We start from the raw sequence: 23,842 nt of genomic DNA, 5'->3' as shown, positions 1-23,842 counted from the left end.
CCAATAGTCCGGTTTGGGATCAAATCAGCTTCAGCTGTAGTTTGTGTTTCATGTTGATTAGCAAATATTAAATTCTAAAGTGCTAAACTAAGATGGTGAAGATGTGTAACAGTATGGCTGCTAGGGCTGGGCAGTATATCAATATTATATTGATATTGTGATATGGTACTGTCACCGACTTTGGATATCATAATATCCTCAGTGAGGTGTTTTCCTGGGTATATACACATATATCCATATATATATACCCATATATATCTCATTGTGTAAATATATTGTATAAGCAGCAATAGTCAACCCTACAAATATGTTGCAATATCAATATTGAGGTCAAAAATATTATGATATTTGATTTTCTCCTTCACCCAGCCCTGATACCTGCTATACATCAGCATGTAGACACGTCACTGTCAACATGTTAACACACTGATATTAGCAATTTAGCTCATAGCCCCACTAAACAGTACAGTGGATGAATAACAGCACCACACAACAACAGCGAAAGCAGGTGTGTTACATTAAAAAGTTAGAACAGACTAGAAAATTAGTATTCAAGACTGCACTACTGTACGTGTATTTTTGAATGACACCCAGATGCTCATTCACATACATCCACCAACCATTAAGTGTCTTTTTAAACCTTCTAAAGCTGATCTTAAACATGCAATAGAAGATGTTTCCTGAAAACTATGACCAAAACAACAGCATACGGAGGACGGTTTTGAGCGCAGACAGTCACAGTGATTTGAAGAGAATTTGCAGAGAGTGTGTAGGATTGACACAGAGTTTATTGTGAACATGTACTATAGGTGGTGGTGGTGGTGTGGGAGGTAGCCACCGGCTCCAGTAGTCCAGAGAGCCACAGATGCTCCACTGTTTGTGTGTTGACTCTCTGTAATTTGTTTGCTCTAATTTGTTTTGCCGTGCCAGGGGAGTTCCGATTTTAATTTTGCTCTGTGTGTGTTTACCCCTCTTTGTGGATCGCTGATCTGTTAAGCATAGAGAGAGAGGGAGAGAGGGAGAGACAGTCAGTGCGGAGGGTGGGCTGTTCAGAGAGCCAAATTAAAAAAGGAGCAGTGCAGATTGTTTTAAGCTCTGGCAGCCCCTTCAGGCCCAAAGGCCTCGCTCGAAGCCTGCACCTGCTCCGTCCCCGGGGATCCTGGTTCCTGATCCGTGGCCCTCGCTTCTCCTCCCCGGGCCCCTAGCCCAGCCGCCTCCTCCTCTCCTCTCCTCTAATTCCTACTCCTATTTTTCTTGTCTGCTTTTTCTCCTCCCCATTGACTTTTCTCCTTTTCCTTCCCTTCTGCCGCCTCCATCCTCCTCCTCTTAAACTTCAACTCTCCATCTCTCCCCACGAAAAACTCCTGATGCTCCTTTCCTCTTTCCTCCTCCCCAGTGACTCCTATCTATCCTTTCACTCCTCAATGCTGGCCTTTTCACCCCTTCTCTCCTCTCCACCACCTGCTCCTCTCCTCCTCTTTATCCCTCCTTCTCCCGCTCCTGGTTACTTCCACGCTTTGTTGTGCCTCTTTGCCCTGGCTCAACTTCCTTCTATCCCCCTAAATTTTTTTTTCCTTGCAACTTTTCCTCTTCCAGTTCTTGCTCCTCTCTTCTTCTTGTCTCGCCTCCAGCAGCTGGCAGAGTCTTAATCAGCCCCCCTCCGCACCTGAATGATTGCAACTTGTTAGCCTGATTGAAAACACACAACCACACACACATAAAATACAGTCAGAGATATGACAAAATAACACAATCTGTGGGCTATTATGATTACGAAACTACAGTGCAGAGCTCAGTAAAGCAGCGTCATGACATCAACAGCATTTCATTAACCTGAGACACATAATACGGATGCAAATCAATCTCATAACAAACGTCTGTTTAAAATTGTCACAGCTAGTCTTTATTGAAATCATCCAGTCGCTCCAGTTTATGACTGCACATCCATAGGTAGTTTGATCAGTCAGTCAGCTCTACATACAGTATGGTACACTTTGTCACACGTACAATATTTACATTACCCCAGCAGTAATGCTATGACATGGTTTCCAATAACAAGACATTTAGTTTTTATATGGCTTGATTAAAGCAGTCCAACTGTATATGATGCCCAGGCTGGATGAGGTGACTGAAAAACACACATTTCAAGCCAGGTTGGGTCAGGATGTGAACCACAGGGCGACATGATGGAAGAAGGTTGTCTCCAGAGTCTGAGTATCTCGATCAAACTCTTGCCTTCTGTCACTAACTCACCTATCCATTCAGGCTCCTCATTTAAAGGGTCACTTCACCCAAACTGTGAAACAACGTATCTTCACATATCTTCTCCAAGTGCTACATAACCACGCAGATAGTCTTGGTTTGTGTGTCCAGGTGTTCATATTAGTCTCTCAGATTTCCGTCAGATTTTGTTTTGTTGTCAAACATTTACATCTAGCAGACACGGAGCAACATTAGCATTCATGTGGAGCCGTGTTTCTGGCCATCTGATAGTAGTAGAATGTAGGTCCAATGTTCTGCACTGACTCCTGAGGGAAATCTCTGCCTCTCACGCAGCTGAATGCTCCACTATGGTCACCAACTAGTCACTAACTTTGTCTGTCGGCATTTGGAGCAGAGCAGATAGCATACAGTGGGGATTTTTATTTAATAAAACACCTGCCTGCTATGTTTAAAAATGATGCTGATGAGATCATTGAGAGTGAACCCACACAGTGAAACTGGGGGCTGTAAAACAGAAATACAGAGTCAGAATGAAATGAAATTTTGGAGTCACACACCAAAAGCAAAAGTCATAACTGAATTTATGGGATCCCATTATGCTGTTTAAGTATATAGGCTAGTTGAAAACTATGTCATTATGGAAAGTTGCATACTGATATACTTTGGTTTCTTATTTTACAGTTAATATTACTAATTATCTGATGTGCATGGACTGAAAACATACAGCTTTAATTTGAAGGAGTAGATTGTCCTCGTGGACTCGTGGGTACCAGCAGAACCCATTTTCATTCAGTTATCTTGACGTGAGAGTTTAAAGGACTCCTTGGAAAATTTCCATGCCAGTTGTTGCATTGCCAAAAAATTTGCCGCATTTTGGGGTGCTATTTAGCCCCTTTCCTGACTAGCTATGTCGACATGGTTGGTACCAATGTATGCTATAGTTTGTCTAGTTTCAAAAGATGCACATGCAACAGCCTCTTACAGACAGTAATGTTACCTCCAATTATTATTGCCAGGGGGCCAGTTGGTGAGCCAGGAATTGTGCCATGGCCCCCCCTTAGGAGTGCCACTGGTCAGAAGACACTAAAATGCTTCATAAGGCTGAGGGAATCTGCACTAGGATGATAATTCTCTGTGGATTCATCATTTCAAGCAACTCCTTTAACGTTACACATTGTCATTTGATCCTTTGTTAAAGAAGAAATACTGATTAGCTTTAAGTAAAGAAACTGTCCACAGACTTCATTGGGAACTTGGGCTTTTCACTTTTCATTCTAAATTCATTCTAAATTGTTTGAACGAGGGGAAACACATTTTAAATTAGACACCACAGATGGAAAAATCTTAACTGAAAGACTGTAAAACAACCTTACAGTAACATTAACCTGAGTCATTTAGGAACGCTGCTTGGAAATTCATGTGAATGATTCACATGTTAGTTATCTTTGCTTGAGCTGGATATTTTTGAAAATCTGACATACAAATTTTTATGGGAAGTTATTTCTGCCAAAGAAATCCAAAGTAACAGGAATTGATACATCGGAAATTGTTTTGGATACTTTGAGCACCACAAACAAAAATCCATACCCCTCTGTTGTATCAAGGCAGATGCAGAAATCACATTGACGCCTACATCTTAAAACCTTTAGGAATAAAACCAAAACTATCTGCATGGCTCAATGCCACAAGATTTAAGTGGGAAAGTTTTTCTAATTTGGGTGAACTGACCCTGAAACTTAAGTCACATCTACTCTATATGCACCACAATCTTTTTACAGCAATCATATTGCCATTACGAGCACTTCCACCAAGCTGAACGTGACAGACAAAAGCAAACACCTCCCGAGACATTTTGGTCCATTTTACACCCAAGATTTTTAAACTAGCGATGTTGAGTTTTGTTGATTTGGTATTCCGACTGTCTCTACAAAGACTTCATCAACTGCTTCACTGATGACATTCACACCCAGGAAAATTAACTTAACATAAGCAGCACGGTACCCTCGCATAACAATCATTATCAGAAGACTCAGCGTCCTGTACTACTGATATACACATTAATGTTTCCCATTCATTTGGCCTGTACTCTTCTCCACCTCCACAGCAGATTTCTCCCGTTGAAATAAGGTGAAAATAAATTTCCACTAGTGCAAAATAACATCTCTCTTTGAGAGCAATAAGAACACAAAGATTAACAAAAAAAATATATATTTGACACATAAGATCATATAGAAAGAATAACAAAGTGGCACTGATAATAAATTATATCACAACAAAAAGTGTTGCAGACTATTTTCACCCATTTCTTTAGTCTGAAAGAACTAAGGCTGATTTGTTGCTGTGCTCAGTCGCAGTATGCAAGTGTGACAGGTCACCTATGAATGGGAACCATAATATTAAAGTTTAGGACTGAAGAAGAAATTATTTGCTGTGTTTAATGGACTGCAGGTCCACTGGGTTGAATGACCTTGATGTTACAGAATAAAGGAGGCGTCAGGCTGACTGCTGCCTCCATCTAGTGGTCAAATATGTGAATTACAGCTTGTTACTAAAAGCAAAGAGGTATTAAAACCAGTGATTGAAAGCTCCAACTTCCCCATAACAAAGTGCAAGCAAATAATTACTAAATGGGGGGAAAGAAGGACAATAACCAGTGAATAAAACAGGCACAAATCTGCTCCTCTTTCCCTCTGAGTACATCTCGGCTTGTGGTCTTCAGATGGAGACATACATTATGTTTTGATATAGATTCTCCCCACATATAGTAGCATAAAGGAAATGACACAAGGATCAATCTAGAGCATGGACTGGCACTCGATGTCATCTGTGTTTCCTCTCCAGCACACGGATGGTTAACAGCCGAGACACGGCAGCTGTTACTTTCAGCCACACGATCAATCTCCACCTGTTCGAATGGGTTTGTGCGTTAAGACACATGGCAGAGTGGTGATTAGTTGCGTCGTTTCACAGCAAGTGAAGTGCCACCTGTCTTGTCTGCACTGCTCCTCTGTCGTTGCCGCGCTTTTCATGAGATGAGATGTTTCTTTTGTGTTAACCTTTCGCACCAGCTTTTGTATCTTAGGACAAGACAAATAAGGCAAAGAGAAACTGCCACTGGGACAGTTCTGATGTTACAGGAGGGGGCAAACCATACAGTAGCATGTGTGTTATGAGGTTCAGTTTGAATGCTCTGCATATTAATACCCAGTCTGTCCATCAGGAAGGTATATCGTTTAGAGGTGGAGGAGCTGGAATAGGTTCTTCAGCTGTGAGAGCTGCCATCTGGCAACCTGTCCAGACTGCCAGATTTTTCAAGCTAACCGACACAGTTCTCATCTCCTGTCAGTCTCAGTCGCATCCATTCTCAGGTCAAACCTCCAGGTCGGGCATTATATCCTCCTTAAGCTGAATGTCATTGTCAGATCCCGTGCCCACATCTGAGTCAAAGAGCGAGTGGTCAGAATCAGGGGAGTGTGTGTGCGTGTGTCCGGCTGAGTGGCAGCTGCCGTCGCTGTCGTCCAGAGTGTCAGTCCTGGAGAAGAGGCCAAAGTCCAGCAAGCCTGTAGGTGAACCGCTGCCGCCGCCGCTGCTCTCACTGTCTCCGTCAAAATAAATATCCTCCACCTCCACGAACCACTCGGGCCAGAACTTCCTCCGCATCCGCTCGCAGAACATTGCCAGGTTGATCAACTCTCCTGTAAAGACATCAGACATGACAAGTTCACATGAGCAAGCTTTTACAGGTTCTGTTAAACACAGCAGGAGGTAGCATTGGTGCTTAGTGACATCTTGAGTCTGATACAGATGATCACAATACATCTGACACATTTTGTCTTATCTCTTCATTATGAGTCCTTTTATCAGATATGATGTATCAATACGACAACATGGAACCTTCATTTGTCACATTACAAGCTCTGATTTTTCTTTCTAAAGGATAAGAGACTCATGTGTTCCCTACTCTGTGCAAGATGTGAAAGCAACAATCAAAGCCTGTGTCAGCAGCACTGCATTGCAGTGGGATATCACTGCCATCTAGTGGCTGGAATAGACAACTACATCTATGACAAACCAGCAAGGAAAACTGCAAATGACAGCACAAATAATGCTTATATACTGCAAAACAAGCTTGAACTAAAGAAACAGTATCTACAGTAAATACGCAATGATTTAATTCATTCATTCAGTTCATTATTAGAATATTCTGTTGCACTCATGTCTGAGTACTCCACAGATCCACTGACCTTTGATGAGTTGCTCTGGTCGTGTCCCAGGCAGAGTCCACATGGCCTGGGCAAGATGCCCAAACACTGTAGCATCTAATGTCGACATCTTAGAGCCCATGAAGTACTTCTTATCTCCTACAAGACAGAGAATATACAACAATTTGAAGTTTGGATGCAGAGACATTTTCTTTCTTTCTTTCTTTCTTTCTTTCCTATTTAAAATATTCTTGATTTGAAAAAAATATGTTCTCTTGTCAGTCTTCATTCTGATAAATATTAAAATAAACTTAAGGAGCCTGGGTGGTTTCGTACATGAATATACAGTATGAGTTTATTTACTGCAAGTAGTCTGATATCGAGACACTTTTGGCCCAGCGTGTGTGCATACCAAAAACTTAAAGGCCCAGTGGGGTTTAGTGAGATATTTTGGCAAGAATTGAATATAATATAATAAGTATGTTTTCTTTAGCATATAATCACCTGAAAATAAGAACTGTAGTCTTCTCAGTGTCTTAGAATGAGCCGTCTGAATCTAAATAGGGAGCAGATCCTTGTCTGGGTAGTTTGCCATGTTGCACCATCATGTTTTTCTACAGTAGCTTAGAATGGACAAACCAAGCATTGGAAAAACACCAATTTTTAGCAATCTGTAGCTTTAATCTGTGTTTTCACCCTTTTAAATCACCAAATCCGTTTATTTTCAAGAGAAGGAGGAATATTTCAGCTCATGGTAAAAATTCTGAACATCTGGATCATAAATAAGGAGAGCACACATTGAGTTATCAGAGAAAAAAGGTGAGCACACAGTAGCAGGTGCTGGGCGAGCGGCCTGTCTGTGACATGCCAAACAGCAAAGAAGAAACACTGATTTGAATTGTGAAACTTCTTTACTCTGTGTTTTACTTGGCTTACATCACCTGGACTGTTTGTTTTGGAGAGGAAGGAACCACTGCAGATAATTCTGCTCCCCCTAAAAACCTCCTGTGACCAATGAACACTCAAGGAATTCTAATTGGGAGAAGTTTCAGCTGGTTGCAATCTGCAATCCTCACTGCTACAAGCCACTGAATCTTCCTAAATTTTACACACTGGACCTTTAAAGTACAAAACAATCATTGTTTTTGATACAACGTCTGTCCCACGTCAATCAGATCCTCGCCTCATCACTTCACCGGACAAGAGTCAGACAAAGTTTGTGAGTTACTCAGGAGCATCAGCACGGTCGAAATCTTATCTTCCAGACAGACAGGAGCCTCTCAACATAAAACTTGCTAAGTACGAAGGGCACTGACGCTTCTCAGGTCAACTACATAGCAATGCACAAATTAAACATTCTTATAAGACACAGAATCCAACATTTCTTTATAATCAAAAATGCCTTTACAGTTTTAGAGTAATGAAACAAAATGGAAATAAACAAGCTAACAATCCCGTTATTAGTAGCCAAAAAAATAAGTAATCAGAATACTCTAATGCAGTTGTTTTTGTCAGGAGAAACCCTACAGCTCTCTAAGATGAAGTCAAGTACTCCTTCATGTACACGTTGTGTCAGAGAGAACAGAGAAAACACTACAAACAGGCCAAGTACAAATAGCTGATATTAAGTATTTTTGGCCTTAGATATGACTTGTGCTAAATCAATACTCTTCTCCTTCCCTGTCCCTTCAGAGAATAAACTGCAAAGTAAACTAATTTCATCTTGAAGCTGGGAGAACTGCAGTTAGGGCAGCAACAACAAATTTTAGATGCACACATCTGGCACTTGAGTCTGGAAAACATTAAAAGAGAAGCTGAGTGTACCCACGCTTTTGCTCTGTGAATAACTTTCCATTTTACAACAAGTGGTCGCTGGTTGAAATGGCACAAACAGATCGATGCAAATCACTTTTCTTTCCAGCATCTGGCTCTTTGCTTCCATCTGAAAACTGATAGTGTATCCCTGTGGCCGACATCCAGAACTTTGCCTGTTTTCATCCATCTCTTCTACAGAACACCTCACTAAGTACAAACACATTTTGTTTTGACATATAAGTGAACCTTTGATATTTTGTCTGCAAGGAAATAAGATACATGTACATGGCATGCTACTTAATTCCATGACACATATGTTAATGATTTACTGATATGATAAAACATGCCTTTTCATCTCAGGATTTATCACTGTACATATGTATTCTGAGATAATTTGTCAGGGCCTATTAGTCATTGATACTAATGCTTCATTAGGTCACATTAGTCTGTCAGAGCCATCCAACACTTTTCACTTTGGTCATTACAGCCGAGCAAGTCTGTAACAAATTAGCTTGATAAAGATGTCACAGTCATGAACATGAATACAAATTTTTCTTTAGGGTGTCACTTCTGATTTCCTGAAATAACACAGCAGCTTTTCCGGAAAAGTTGCCAAATTTCTCCGCAATAATCCACCAAAATGAGTTTCTAAATACATTTTAGACTATCCAGTAAAACAGAACAGAACTCTTCCTATGAGTGGCTAGAGATGTGTACTGTAGTGGTCTCCTGTAGCCAGACCTATTTCCACAGTGCTATGCCAGCACTAGAGAAAGGTCTGGAAGCACATATTATCTTTCTGCTATAGGAAAAAGAAAATGCTGTAGCTTGTTTTTATTCCTTTAAACCAGTCACAGTCGTCTTGAGCATTGCTAAGCCCAGGGTGCAATGACGGTGCTCCTGCAACATAGTGTCAGGGGTGTTTTGGTGGAATGTTTACATGTGGGAAGGCAAGCACTGTCATTAAAATGGCCCCACAAAGAAAGAACATTAACACTCAAACGCTAACACGCAAAGAGCGGAAGGAAGGGAGAATGCCCGCCAAAATCAGTGGTTCAGTGGCAGGCTTATGGTCACAGTCTACATCCGGTGAGTTAGACTGCTGCTGTGTTAACAAATGCATATAATTCTATTATCAAAAAAAAAGGTTAATCCATTATCAGATTATATAACAGAGTTTGGGTAATCCCACCTCATACATTTGATAAGGTAAGTGGGTCTTAACGGAGTACATTTAAATGCAAAGGTTAAGAGAAGTGGCATTAATAATGCCACACATGCATGCACACACATACACACACACACACACACACATGCACACACAGCCCTCTTCCTACCCAGCAGCGTGGCCAGCGTCCTCATGTCCTTCTCCATCAGTGCATAGACTTCCTCCTTCGAGAAGCGTCCGATGCCATGGCCATACATCTCCCTGCGCACCATGCTGCCATTCAGGTGGCTCAGCAGCCACTTCAGTGTGTCACTCAGGGGGCCGCTCATCGCCAGAAGCTTCTGAGTCTCCTCCAGGTTGTCCACCCACTGGCAGTAGGCTATCGTCCTGAAAGAACACACACAGCGGACAACACTGGGTTAACATTACACTGGTTGCCTAACTGCGTCAGAGCACGAACAAGTCTGGCACCAAACTACCTACATCACAGATCTTTTAACCCAGAATAAGTTCCACTAACACTTGCAGGAGTGAAGTCTCACTAAGAAGTAAGAGGTTCTTGCTTCCTTCTGCTCTTTCTTCGATGGTACCAGGTTATGCAACTCCATTAACTCGCAATCAGATTGAGAGATAAAGCCAAATGTATCAGCAAACAAAACAATACACAGCAGCAGGGAAGTTCAGTCTATTTCCAAACCTACAAAATGTTATCAGCATCTCAACAGTACCAGGATCATGCTGCTGAGGGAAACACTGCTACCAAAAACGCTACACCTTCTAATAGCCTCACCAATCCTCAGCATCATTTGCAGTAGCATCTAATCTACACAGATGTGAAGCAGGTTGACATTGTAAAAGCAGAAAACAATGTTCCCCAACATTTATGTCTATGACCAGAATCCCACTGTTGGAGACTAATGGATGACATGATGACACCTAGGCAAGACGTCTGCCAAGCAGCAGAGAGCAGCAGAGTGCTGTTTGAGATCAACAAAAGCAGATGTTTTTAATGACAGTTTGTGACATGGTGCGCTGAGTTTGTAGCGACAGAAATGGATGTTTTTTCCAGATAGTTCAGGACATGCCTGGCAGTGTTTACAGTGACAAAGCTGGTGTTTTTTAACAGTAGATTGGGACATGTCCAGCTGTGTTTAGCGGGTGTTTTGCAATGATAGTTTTAAGCCAAAGCAAGATGTTTTCCTAACCCTGACCAGGTGTTTTTTTGTGCCCAAATCTAACTACAGAACACGACATAAAACTAAAAATTGAAGCATAAAAAGACAGCGTTTTAACATGTCCTCTATATGTAAAACATACACATTTAACATATCCATGGATGGCAGAAACATGCGAACATTTATTCTGACGATTGGGTTGGGGTGCTAGGATTTTAGCAGCACGTGATGAGACGCTATAATCTCAGGATACTAACAGCAGCTCTTTACGCAAGCATGCAATTTCTTATCAGCAATTCCAGTTCTGACAACTAACCTCTTCCTAATCAATACAAGTGCACCACCACTTCCGTCTTACTGCTCATTTATCAGCTATACTGCTCTCAACCCGCTGCCAGGAGACAACATCATATATCCAGCCCTTCAAACTGTCAGGTTGCTGTTGTGTACATGAGGAAATGCTTGAAGTGTGACGCTGCCTCTCATCCAAAAATAGGTTAGAGGAGAAAAGGTGACTGTGCACATATCCCAAAAATTCCATTACAGATTTGGATTAAAATTCTTGGACAAAAAATCCACTTACTGCTGCATTGTATGGCCTCTTTGTTGAGTCATTCAGATTCCCTTTTACTTTGTATTAAAATAAAAAAAAAACACAAAGAAACCTGGGCAGCTACGTGAGCCATGCTGACGTCAAGAAGAGATTTGTCTCACAGCAGCAGACAGACAGATCCTGTGTGTGTGTGTGTGCAAACAAGCCCAACTCAAAGCCTCGAAATCCCTCTCTAACTCTGCTTCTATTTATCTGCATCTCCTCCTTTGTGACTGGTGCAGATTTAATAAAGGAAACCAATAAGACACAGTTTATCTCATTAACAAGCGTAATAAAAAGAGTAACTATCTCTAATGTTTGGTACACTCATTGTCGACTACCGTGGATGTTTGTCCAGCCAAGCTGCCTGTGCGTGTAGACACTAACAAGATTAAGCTGCAATATCCTCACACACTTTCTCACACCACCACATTGGAAATACTGAATTTCTCCCACAGCTCGTCTGAGAGCCTGGAAGCTTCATGTCTTAATTCTGCTGGTCAAGGTTAACCCCTGAGCCATGATACGACTGTGGGGGAGCCTCTTGCCTGCATGCTGCTGGATCACTCTGGATGACTCGTCGCTCAATGGAAACTGAATTAAAGCATCAGACCTGCATTACATCTGAGAGTGGTGACTGTCCAGGAGCCATACATTACTTCCTCTTACATTATCTGTTGTCCCGTGAGGATGTACAGTCCTTTGTTTCAAGAGTCACTTTGAAGGGGGTTAGACCGCAGGTTTTCCTCCCGCTGATGGTCATGACTTGTGAGATGATAATGGTGAGTAATAGTGGTATTGGTCCCACTGTAACAACCGCTTTGGTAAAAGTCATAAAGGGACAATATTAAAGGTGGGATGATTTACTTTGTATCATCAGCAGAGGACAGCAACAAACCAACCAACCAAAAGAAAACTACTTAGACCAACCAATTGTGTTTTTATTGAAATATTGCAGAAATAATTTGATTTAAAATTGCATTTATTAGTTATTTTGGCCATTGGGGCAGTTGAAAAAGCTGTAAAAAAATACATATATCTGATATTATCACCTTATAATGTTGTTTTTAAACATGTTAGCAAGCAACTGCCTATGTACACATTCAGTAGACACAGAACAACATTAGCATTCATTTATATAAGAGTTGTCGCAATACCAGAATTTTAATCTTAAACACAATATTAGTATAAAAGCAATACTGAATACGTCTTTTGTACCAAAGCAAGTGGTTACAGTGGTTACAAGTGTAGTGCCCATCTTCCTGTTCCCCTGGTTAACATAGTTAGCTCTGTCAGCACTGTGCTGAGAACAATGTCCTGACACCTTATACACTCCTAATTTTGCTTAGAGCCCCTTTAATGGAGACTGTATCATTTCAACCATGTGGTATTCAAAAAGGCTCGAAGTATTGATACTTCTGACAACCTAAATTTGTGCACATGACCAATACTTACTCTCCTTTTAGCTCCGGTTTAGACTCCACCAACTCCTGACCCAAAACAAACAAAAAAAAAACATTCCCATTGTACAAACTCATTTGGTTCATTGTTAACATGAAAAATATTAATAAAAGCAGCTTTAACATAATAATTAAAAATCTAATTCTTTAAAGGCTTGTTGTCTTTGTTGACTCTCTAACAGATTAATAATTCAAGTGACTGCTTCAGTATCAGTAGTGGATAAAGCATGAAGCACAGTTGCCACAGAGGCTATTTCTTTAGTTTCCTGTTATCTTATTTTTATAGCATCATCGATCAGAAGGGCTGGTGGTGGGAAACAGAGCGTATATGACCTAACTATCAGATGCTGCTGCCGCTGGCCACTCACTCTGTAGCCCTTCAAAGAGGAACCAGGCCGCTACATTGCCCTTCCCTGACATAAATAATTCAATCAATAGGTCTATATGTGGGTCCAAACATGGCAGAGGGTGGGTGGAGGAGCAGAGAAGGAGAGCAAGGAGGTGACACAGGGAGAGGGGATGTGGGTTATATGAATGACTTCTGCTGCTTTGAAGAAATGTTGTACAGAATTCGCTGTTCACAACACACACAAGTGCAATTTCACAACTGTATTTTATCCAATTACAACATTTCTAAACCATTTCTAAACAGTGAGGTCACACATGTCACATCCTCATTTCATCTCTTTCTTTACAGATGAAAACCCTTAAATGGTCTGTAAGTGACGACTAAGATTCACAGGGTTAGTTCAAAATGTGTCCTGACATTATAAAATAGAGAACAATGGGGCACATCACACTGGATCAAACCGTGTTAGATCAGTGTGTGTGTGCGTGTGTGTGAGTGGGCTGGAGAGTGAAAGATGGATAGAGCTTTTAGGTAATGGAAAACACTCTGAGCCTATGAGAGTGTGGGAGGAGCGGTAAACAATTTCCTAGCAGCAGTGTGTTTCTCACCCAGAGGTACTGGAGTGACTCACCACAGCAAAGGATGGCTGATAACGCAATACTGATGGTAAGGATAGAGTCAGTCTGGGCTGGAGGGCTGCGTAAATAATGCTTAAAAACACATGAAATAAAGACCTCAACATGTAATTTTTAGCTGTTATAATCAATGTGCCATTGTTGTTTTTCAAAGTGATCTGTGTGGGTGGTTTCTGACACTGTTTAATATTGGTGTTAAAATATTTATTTAAAGATCCAGTGTGAAGGATTTATGGGAATCTATTGGAAGAAATTGAGTTTAATATTTATAACTATGTTTTCATTTGTGTATAATCAAATTAAACTAAAAAATGTGTTTTTGTCAGCTTAGATTGAGCCCTTTATATCTACATAGCGCATCTTATTCCTCAGAGTCTGCTACAGTACACCGCCAGATTTCTATATTGGCCCAGAAAGGACAAACCAAACACTGGCTCTAGAGAGGGCCTTTTGCGTTTTTACTAGAGATGTCAGTTTTGTTTAATTTTGCTTTCCAAGACCTGACACCCATTAACTGGTAACTTACTGGCTAATTTTTAAGAAAAAAAAACAAAAACATCTGAAATGACATGAAACACAAGAAGCCTTTGCTTTTAGTTCAGTGCTCCGTTAACACATTGAGCTTTAGCAGCACATTTCAAAGAGCTATCTGTTTAGAGGTGGGGAAATTTTATTGTTTTGTCATGTAAATGTCTTGTCTTTTATTTGTCATCTTTGCCGACAGACAGCACGCTGGCTGCATTAACATGCATAACATAGTCCCCACTGCCCACCCTCCGGTCTCCACTGGTTAACTAACGATAGCCTTAGCTGCTCTGCACTGTGCACCAGTTGGATCGGTTGGGAGCTAGTTAGCGGTGCCACTCATTTACGTTACTGCTGGTAGGGCCATCCCTCCACTGGGAGGATGTTGCTGCGGAAAAATTGTGCCCATCCTCAGGTCGATCCAGTGAGTAAGTGGCTTCATTTTGAGCTGCAAAACCCCTTTAGCATTGTTAACTATGTTAGCACTACTAGCCATGCTGACACTGCTAGAGCTAACAATGATAACATAGGCCTAGTTAACAATGCTAAAGGGGGTTCGGGCTCAAACTTGAGTCGCTTACTCACCGGGTTGATCTGAAGGGGTGAGAGCAGGTTTGGCCTTTGTTTCCACACCAACGCTGCTTTGTCTGGATGGTATTACTAGTGGTAATTGACAAAGGAGCAGCATCGCTAGCTAGCTCCCACCAGACGCGTGGTGCGCAGTGCTGTAAACTGAGGAGTAGCAAAATTAGCTCAACATGTGTAACCGGTCAGAAATATTTTTGCAATATCTTTGCATGCTGAGAAAGAATTGGCTCAGTTGGTTGCAAATCTGCAACCTCACTGCTCAATACCACAAAATCCTACACACTGCACCTTTAACTATGAATATGTAAATATAAATGTACATATTTTAATCAGCCCTCAAGCACAACAGTTATCTCAAATTATAAAAAAGTCACTGTGTTCTGCCTCTAAAATCAGCTAAAATTTGCTTAGTAATTGGATTCGTATTTGAATTCAGCAGAGACTGAAAAGAGATTGCAGTGAATGGAATCACAGCTTCTACCAGGTTTCCAAAGACACATTTGTAACTTCTCCCACACTACATACTCTCTACATATATGATTCCCCTACCAGTACAGGTGCTCCTCGACCATTTTGGTGACAGCTCGGGACACAGCTTTCTCCTGCGGGGTGAGGTTAATGTTGAGGTTGACACCCAGCTTCTCCTCCAGAAAGTCCACGATGAACTCTGACCCTGAAGCCTGCTCGTGGTTGTACTCCAGCCAGGGCATCTTACCCTGTGGCGACAGCTTCCCATCGAAGTAGTTCTGCAGAGGGAAACAGATTCATATGAATACTGACATTTTCTGGACAATAAGAGCATGTTATCGTAGACTGACATGCCACTTTTTGATTTCTGGGATCTCTCAAGGGTGACTCCATTGATCTTACACAGAAAGTCCAGTTTACTCATCATGAGGAATATTACTCACACTGTGACAACACAACAACTTATAACAGAAATCCTAGAGGGCTGGAGTTTGAAAGACGTGGTTGTTTACCAGGCAGGAAGGGTCTAATGTAAGATGCCACTGAGTTGCATTATGGGAATTGTAGGATCCATTGTTTTTGGAGCTTAACCCATATTAGGGATTTAAAGTTAGGATAGCCTGGCCTCTGCTGCAGAAATTTCGACCATTCTATCACAAGTCACCCAACTGTGTGTGAGTGTAACAAACAATCACTGGAAGAGAAAAAGATCTAGCTAAGACAGCAATTACAAATTCCACTTGAATTAGCCTCCAAACCCTGCATTTTTAAATGCCCTAATCAGGATCAGTCTATCTAGCTGCAAATCTCTCTGCAAGTGGTTCCAGGCTGCAGGGGCAGAGAACATTGACGTCTGTTTGCCCAGCAGTAACTAGTCTCTAGTTTTAAAAGAGATATACCCACAAAGACAAGAGGGGAGGCTGGATCTATAAATAAATGTGTACCAGTAAGTGAGTCTGTGCAAGGCCAATGAAGGCTACTGAACTCCATCTGAGGAGGGAAAACTCACTCTTTGACTGAGCTGCAAAAGTTGGATCAGTGATGAAAGGTTGCAAGTAGAAACAGACTCCTTTCAAGGGGTCAAAAATCAAATCGTTTGGGAATCACTGGTCAACCTAGTGCAAAAGCAGTTTTGCTTTGTATACATTTTGGAAGGACCTAGTAGTCAGCATGACCACATTACAGACTACCAGCTACAGTAATGCAAGATACACCTGCAGAAAAAACAACATGGAAGGCTGTTTGTTTAGTGATCTCTGGGAGGTGTAGTGCAGAAACACCACAGGAAAGAGCACATCAGGGTCCTCTCCTGTAGCTCTGTGTTTATCAATCTCTGAGACAGTCTGCTGAGTATCACCTGGTAGGGCAGGTCCACCATGCGCAGGTATGTCTCTATTTTGAGGCAGAAGGGTGAGAGGCTGGGCACGCCATTCTTTGGCCTGGAGAACTGATGGAGGATGATGGCGTCTTTAGAGTCCAGCTCCTGCTCCTTCCTACACAGATGAGGAAAACAATGCCATTAGTAAACAGACAGTGTTGTTTGGACTAATCTACTTAAGCTTATGTTCCCAGATCAGTTTACAATGCATACTGTAAAACATAACTGAATAAAATGTTCTTATTTGTTTTTTGTTTCCTAAACATATTCTGGTCTATCTGAATTTAAAATCCATGGTGTCAAACCAAACTTTAATTTATCCTCTGTTCTTATTTGCTTTTGAGGAATCATTTGACTGACAATAAGCAGAATTTAGCACTTAACTCGTGTGTGTAATGCTTTAAAGGATTTTCCCACTCTGTGGATATTGCATTTCATGCTTTTTAGAAACAAACCGCAGCAAGTGGCTGATTCTTCAGGGAGAAATATCAGCTTTAACCCTGCTGATGATTCTCAGACACCAGCAGGAACAATAGTAAAGAGAGCATTGGCGTAAACTTAAAAGACATGAACGCATCCTTTGATTAAAATATTAAATTGTCACCAGTCTGGCTGAGAGCGACCAGTCTTACTACTTGTTTTCTAGGTCAGCCAGTGCTGTGAGATAAATATCAAACAGGACTCAGCATCTGCACAGAGAGCGGGACTTGCTGTTTAGTTTCAGGCTCTGACAACCCTTAGTTTATTAGAGCATGGTGACACAGCAAGTGGGTCCTGTGTCCCTGAGCTCTCAACCACCCACCAACACATTTTTATTTTCAGACCACGGGGGCTTCACTTCATTAACTTTAAACAACAGCTTTGTGCAGACCTACATATTGTTGTCCTGGCTGAACTCCAAGGAGAAAGAAATCCATTCTATTAATCAGTCGATTACAGTTTTTATGATTTTATCTGTCATCTTGTCATGTAAATGATTTCCTATGTTTACTTGTTTATGTTAATTTAACCAAAATGACCCCAGAAACCAAATGTATTATGTTAACACTATCTCTTTTCAGAGTAAAATAAAAAAAAAGCCTTCTTGGAGTTGAGGCTGAGTATGTGGAAAAGACTGTGTGTGGCATTAAGAGCTTCTTTTAAAATTGAAATTATCGACTGAATGAGTCATCACACTGCTCCAGTTTTAAGCAAACACACTGCTGGACATTTGACATCTGTGCCTGCTGTCTGAACAATTACAAACAATTATAAACTACTCTACTGATGGTCTGTTCTCTGTCTGTGGCCCCTGGACGCTGTGGGTCTGTTGTCCCTGTGGCAAATGTGAATAATGTTTGATTCAGATCTGCTCGTAATCAGACACTGATGACTTAAGGTCTTCAATAAAAAAATGTTACCATCAAGAGGAACATAAAATAGGGCATATACAAAACAAACAATTTTCCATTTCCATAACACTTATATGGCCTGCTGAAGCTTTTTATGCCACTACAGGTGCTAACCAGAGTTAAAAAGAAATACAGTTTTGATCTATGTGTCTCTGTTCCACACCAGGTGTTATTCATGCAGCACACAGGCAGGGCTAAAATGAGGCTTTACAAACTGGCATTAGCATCATTTGTTCCTGTCTGTCTGATCTGTTTAGCATGTCTTTTATCACTGGCCAAAGCTCCTCAAGTCTGAATAATTGAATCTAACTGTACAGGGGGCGTACTCCACCTCTGATCTAACATTATTTCTGAATAATACAATCATCTGCCAGTTTAATAGATGTGGCGAGCTAAAAATGATGCCGTCTAATACAGCAGTCCTGCAATAAGACTTTCCTGAAGGTTCAGTTTTTGTTAAAACTCATTTCTAATATTCAGTCCATCCTCAGTGATATAAGTGAATAATAAAAATAGTAGGAATACCTCTGAGTATAAAGCAATACGATTCAACAGCACTCCAAACTACAGCCTCTAAAGCGGCAATAAAGTTAAATCAACACCTCTCTGGGCTGTAACATGATTAGGTAACATCTAATTCCCTGCTGAGCTGTGCAGAAGGCCTCTGTTTAAAGATGAAAATGAGACTACATCGTTCAAAGCACAAACTGACTGGTGCTAGAGACCCACGGCCTCTTTAACAGCCATAAAGAAACATACTTAACGTTGCTTTATCATCATATACTTCAAGACCTTTCCTAATTTTATGAGAACTGGTTTTAAATATGACCTGATGACATGTTTCAATAGACGACTACAGTTGTTTTCAGTTCAGTTTCTTACAGGTTGTTCAGAAGAGATCTAACAACACAGATGTTTGACCATTCTGAAGTCTATTGTTGTTACTTAATCAAACTTAAATAACATCACTATACAATACAATATAACACCATATAACTGTATAACTGTGTATAAAAACATACTGGGCATCTTTGTTCATTAATGACTTTGTGGCAAAAACATACATAGCACATATAACCATGCACAGTGATGCCCCCAGAAATGTTTCTCTTGGGGTGACACACAAAACCAAATCAAACCAAAAGCCCAAACTGAATTTCTGAATAGTTCCACCACAATCCTGTTTGGATGTGTCATGTATCTGTAAATACATGTTAGGTGATTAGTAGTTCTTCAAATACACTGGTTGTCCTTTTCATTAAAAAGACAAACATACAGCTTTAATATGTAATTTGTAGTACACTGATTGTATTAAAAAAACAAACAAAAAAAACATTTACTGGGAACAAGCCTTCTCAATTTTAGGAGAGACTCATGGGTATCTGTAGGACCCATCTTCCTTCAAATATCTTGAAGTGAGAGTTCAAGAAAATGTACCATAACTTTGGAGCATTATTTAGCCCATTTCCTGACAAGCTATGCTCACAAAATTGGTACCAATGGATGCTTTACATATCGACCTCCAATTCTTTTCACATGGGGTCAGCTATTGTGTCATTTCGGATACCACTGATAACATATGAACATGAAACATTTGCTTATTTGGCATAGTAACAGTGCTGAAAATATTCAATAAATGAAGTCAGGACAAAGTCTGGTCATTTTTTGTTTTGGCTGTCCTGTAAAGTTGGTCAAAAGTCACTTATACCCCTCTGGTTCTCCCCCCTCGTAAGATTTTGTCCATCCCATGTGTATGAATGAGGGACGCCGCATAACAGAAACACCTCTATGTGGAGTACAATACAGTTAAACAGCACTACAAACTGCAGTCTCCAAAATAATATGGCTGGTAGAATCAAAACATCTGCAAAACTGTTTCAACAATTGCTGAATGGAGGGTTTGCTGCAGGCCTGTTGCATTAGCTAGGTGTACCTAATAAACTGGCAACTGAGTGTATATAGAGATATGTATACAGTATGCAAAATCTATGAACTGTGACGTGCCTGTTGTGTCTCTGTCCACTGTCTTGTGGTGCTGAAATTGATCCAAGTCTCGAAAGTCGCTGTCCACAGTCACGTGGTGCTGAAACCTCTCCAAATCTCATCCTCATCCTCCCTACTCCTCCTCCTCATCTCATCTGCCCCGTGCATCCTTCTGCCTATTTAAATGTGGGGCTGAAATCTCTTTGAGGAGCCACTTAGAGAGCTCTGTGGACACTAAGGAGGATCTCTCATGGAGAGGGACAGTGAGAACAACAGCTGACTGTGGCAGAGCTGCTGCTGCCAGTGCCAACAACACATCACATGGCAGCAGCAGATGATGCCGGCAGGCTGCGGGTCCAGCCTCAGTAGCCTGCACGTGATTCAGCAGCAGCGTTTTCTGCACGAAATACAAGGTTACACAGATTATGACGGAGGGGAGGGGAGGAGGGGGAGTGAAAGCAGATACTACCAGGCCACTGTAACAGGATGTACTTACTCCCCGGCACTGGCCTGGCCAAAAATAATCCCTCCATTGACAGGCACGCATTCTGTGCACTAACAATAGTCCTGAGTTAATCACTTGATCAGGACCTGGTTATTTCTTATTAATCCGACCTCATTACAACGTCTGGCTGTGCATTGCATGTGTGTTTTCTTTGCATATTTCGAGGCAGCAGCTGTGTGTTTCACAATAGAGTTCAATAAAGGTCGGTGTGACTCCGCAGCGCCCGAGGAGCGCTTCGTTTATTCACGCTCAGGTGCCGACGGAGCTGGCACGAAAGCCGGCACACGGGCTGACGCGTGACTCGTTTTTTTATTTATTAATTTATTTTTTTCCTCCATCTAGTGTCGTGTCCTTGGAAGGAGGAAAACACGATGGGCAGCAATCACCGCGAGATCTGCGCAGACATGACATCCTATGGAAGGACTCCCATATCCATTCATGTTTTTTATTCCAATGAGACCAATCAGTCCCTGTCAGCAGTTTAACAATCACAGCTCTGAGGGCTGAATAAAAAGCAGTGATGGTGATAAACAGACTAGGCTGTGGGTGCCTACCTGATGGCGAGCAGCTCATGCAGTAGGTAGGCTGCAGCAGCCAGCAGGGCCCCCCCGGTGATGTACAGAGTCTTCTTCCACCAGGAGTCCGAGCCCAGAACCGACATGATGCCCCCGTAGTCCTGTAGAGGGAAGGCGATGATATAGCCATACAAAGACTGCTGCTGCTCGGAGCCGCACAGCCCCAGGGGCAGGCTGTGATTCCGCCCGAGTTCAACCACACACGGCCGGGATGAGGCGAAGCCAGCAGCCCAGTACATCCTCCCTCCACTCGGTTACAGCCACCCCGCTTCCTCCCTGCTGTAGTCCCCGTTAGGCTTCATCTACACGCCCGGCGGGTTGTCTACGGCATGGCGGCGGCGGTGTGGCTAATATTTCTCCAGAAAATCACAAGAAGTGAACATCTCGTCTCGCCCTCCCCTGGATGATGCTCTGCACCCAGTCCGCTTTCCCTTTGCAGGGTGTACAGAACATTGTCAAGGTACCCAGAAACACAACAGCCTCACTTCCGGTCACAGATTTCAAAATTAAATGTCACTCCTGGGGTGGTGTTGCAATGTTGTTTTGATGGCTTCTACAATGTTCTATACACACCAGCAATAAGAGTGACAATTCTCAGTTTCAATAACATTTTTTGTAAATAAAGAAAACTTACTTTTCAGTAGCTGAGCATTAACTTTTCCAGTGACTTTAATCTTTTCTAATGTCATTTAGAGTTGAAGAACTTTTGAAGCTGATGATTTAAGACCTCAGGAGACTCATGTGTATGTCGTCCAGAGATTATGAGGGTGTCCTTGCCTTGTTCTTGCATTTAACTCAGACAGTATTCCCTTGCAAGTCACTCCACACTCCCAAATAAGGTTATTCTGTACTGATGTATGGCTTTGTGACGTTTCTACTGGTTACTAACTTTAAACAACAAGCACGCTCACCTGGCTCACTGTAAATCACATTAAATGTTTCTTACAAAATGCACATGCATGCATAAAACGATGTTCTCATCTCTTGAGCCTGGGGCATATGGCAATCTCCCTTCCCCTTAACCTTGGGAGCTATGGCAACGGAACCAGCTAGGCACCCTTATCTGGACAGCTGTACTCCCTCCACAACAACTGGGAGATGATAGATGGAGTGCGTTCATAACAAAGGTCAAGTAGCCTAACCTCGAGGCCTCTTTTATGCCTTCTGCTGACCTCAAGCATAACTATCATCCATTTCCTTTACTGACCAAGGCTACAGGCTGTAACATAACAAAATTCCCTCACAATTAGGACTTCAAGCACCCTTTTTAATTGAAAATGACCCAAACGATGATGCGATTATCAAAATAGTTCCTGATTAGTTTAGTGATTAGTGATTAATAGTTTCAGCTCCACATGTTAATAATGTTCAGACTGGCTGTTTCAGTTCACTTCAGTTTTTTCCAAATAGGCTCAAACAACCTGATTCGCTGCTGTATTATTTTGCCTTTCCTGAAACAGCCCACAGTTCATGATTTTGGTCATATACAATTTACATTTTATATTAGCTTACTACATTGTTCCATCTTTCTGTAAGTTTTTCACACAGCTTTGGTTAAATAATAATTATGTCTGCAAATATTGTGGTATATATGAGCATGACACCTCATTATTTACCATAGAAATAGTAGTTTGAGGAGATCTGATTTAAGTTCTGAAAAGGGCTTTCCATGAACCTTGATTTAGGATTCTAATTTCTGTCTATCATCAGATATTACACTACTATCATTTCTATAAAATTCCATTTACATACATCCTAATAACAGCCAATTACTCAAGGTAAACAAGGGCCTACAATTTGAACTAAAGTAACGCTGTGTAAAATCCTCATGCTTTTATTTTCACGGCTAACTCGAGCAACATCCGGTATTAATGAGTCAAACTGTGGTGGCTTGACGGAGCTGGCCTATTGTCTGCTCCAGCGGAGGAGTCACCCCGCCCTGACGAGCCCCCCGCATCCCAGTGAAACCAGTGGCTCACCATGATGAACACACAGCCTATTGGCCATTATGTCCAACAGCATTACGTGATGTTAATATAAGACATTAAAGTGTGTGTGTGGCAGCCTGTGCAGGGACCATGGCATACTTCACCTATCTGCTGTAGTGTGTAGTTTACTTGTTTACATTTGAATGATTAAAACCGCAAAAACTCTTTATTGGCCAACATATGAATAAAGGTAGAAATGATCAGTTTGAAAAGTGTTATAATCTTTGTGCAATATAGGTCTAAAAATGCTAAATTGCAAACTATGCAGAGGAGGAAACTTTTTAATTTGAGCACATCAGTTCAGGGCAGGTGTCACAGATCACCTGTTGTAGGTCCAGACTGAGTTAATAATCAATATATGAATAATGTAAACATGGGAGATATATGGATGTAATCAGAGGCAGAATGGAAAGTCTACTCACTCTGCAACAACCTCGGAAGTGTAGGAAGAAATTCATCTTGACGGATAAATCCACCGGTTGACCTGTGAATCTGTTGGAGCATGCCGAGAGGTGGATGGAGACAACTTCCCGAATAGATCCTACAGCTTACATCACTCTCGGTGCCACCCTGGTGCCAATCAAATCCCGTCTCCCTCCGGCCAACAGGTGCCAATCTGTCCAGGTCGGTAAGAGCTGGAGTATTTAACCAGAACAGGATGACCTGACGGTGTGCATGTAATCTATGGCAGGCACGGTGATGCACTTCAAAGTCCCCACTGCAGCCATGGCTACTGCAAGTTAGGTGCGCACTCCCGCGGCTTTAGGGAGCGCGCATTAGAGCAGGAGTGTTTATTGTAGACAGCTGAAGTAGTGTGGGAAT

The 23,842-nt window shown here is 41.6% G+C and overlaps 1 protein-coding gene across 1 annotated transcript; it reads right to left on the bottom strand.

Annotated features, from left to right (window-relative positions):
- Positions 1 to 1,880: 1,880 nt before the first annotated feature.
- Positions 1,881 to 21,482, bottom strand: faxcb (failed axon connections homolog, metaxin like GST domain containing b). The gene is made up of 6 exons (XM_033641499.2): positions 21,012 to 21,482; positions 16,558 to 16,693; positions 15,282 to 15,478; positions 9,578 to 9,795; positions 6,468 to 6,584; positions 1,881 to 5,918 (listed from the first exon to the last, which is right to left on the bottom strand). The coding sequence occupies exons 1-6, from the start codon at positions 21,269 to 21,271 to the stop codon at positions 5,593 to 5,595; spliced, it is 1,254 nt and encodes a 417-aa protein (XP_033497390.1). The 5' UTR covers positions 21,272 to 21,482; the 3' UTR covers positions 1,881 to 5,592.
- Between the last annotated feature and the right edge of the window lie 2,360 nt (positions 21,483 to 23,842).

Source organism: Epinephelus lanceolatus, chromosome 10 (assembly GCF_041903045.1).
Source record: "Epinephelus lanceolatus isolate andai-2023 chromosome 10, ASM4190304v1, whole genome shotgun sequence".
Classification (NCBI taxonomy): Eukaryota; Metazoa; Chordata; class Actinopteri; order Perciformes; family Serranidae; genus Epinephelus; species Epinephelus lanceolatus.
Note: the sequence above shows the minus strand (reverse complement) of the source record. Positions and strands in the feature narration are given on the sequence as shown.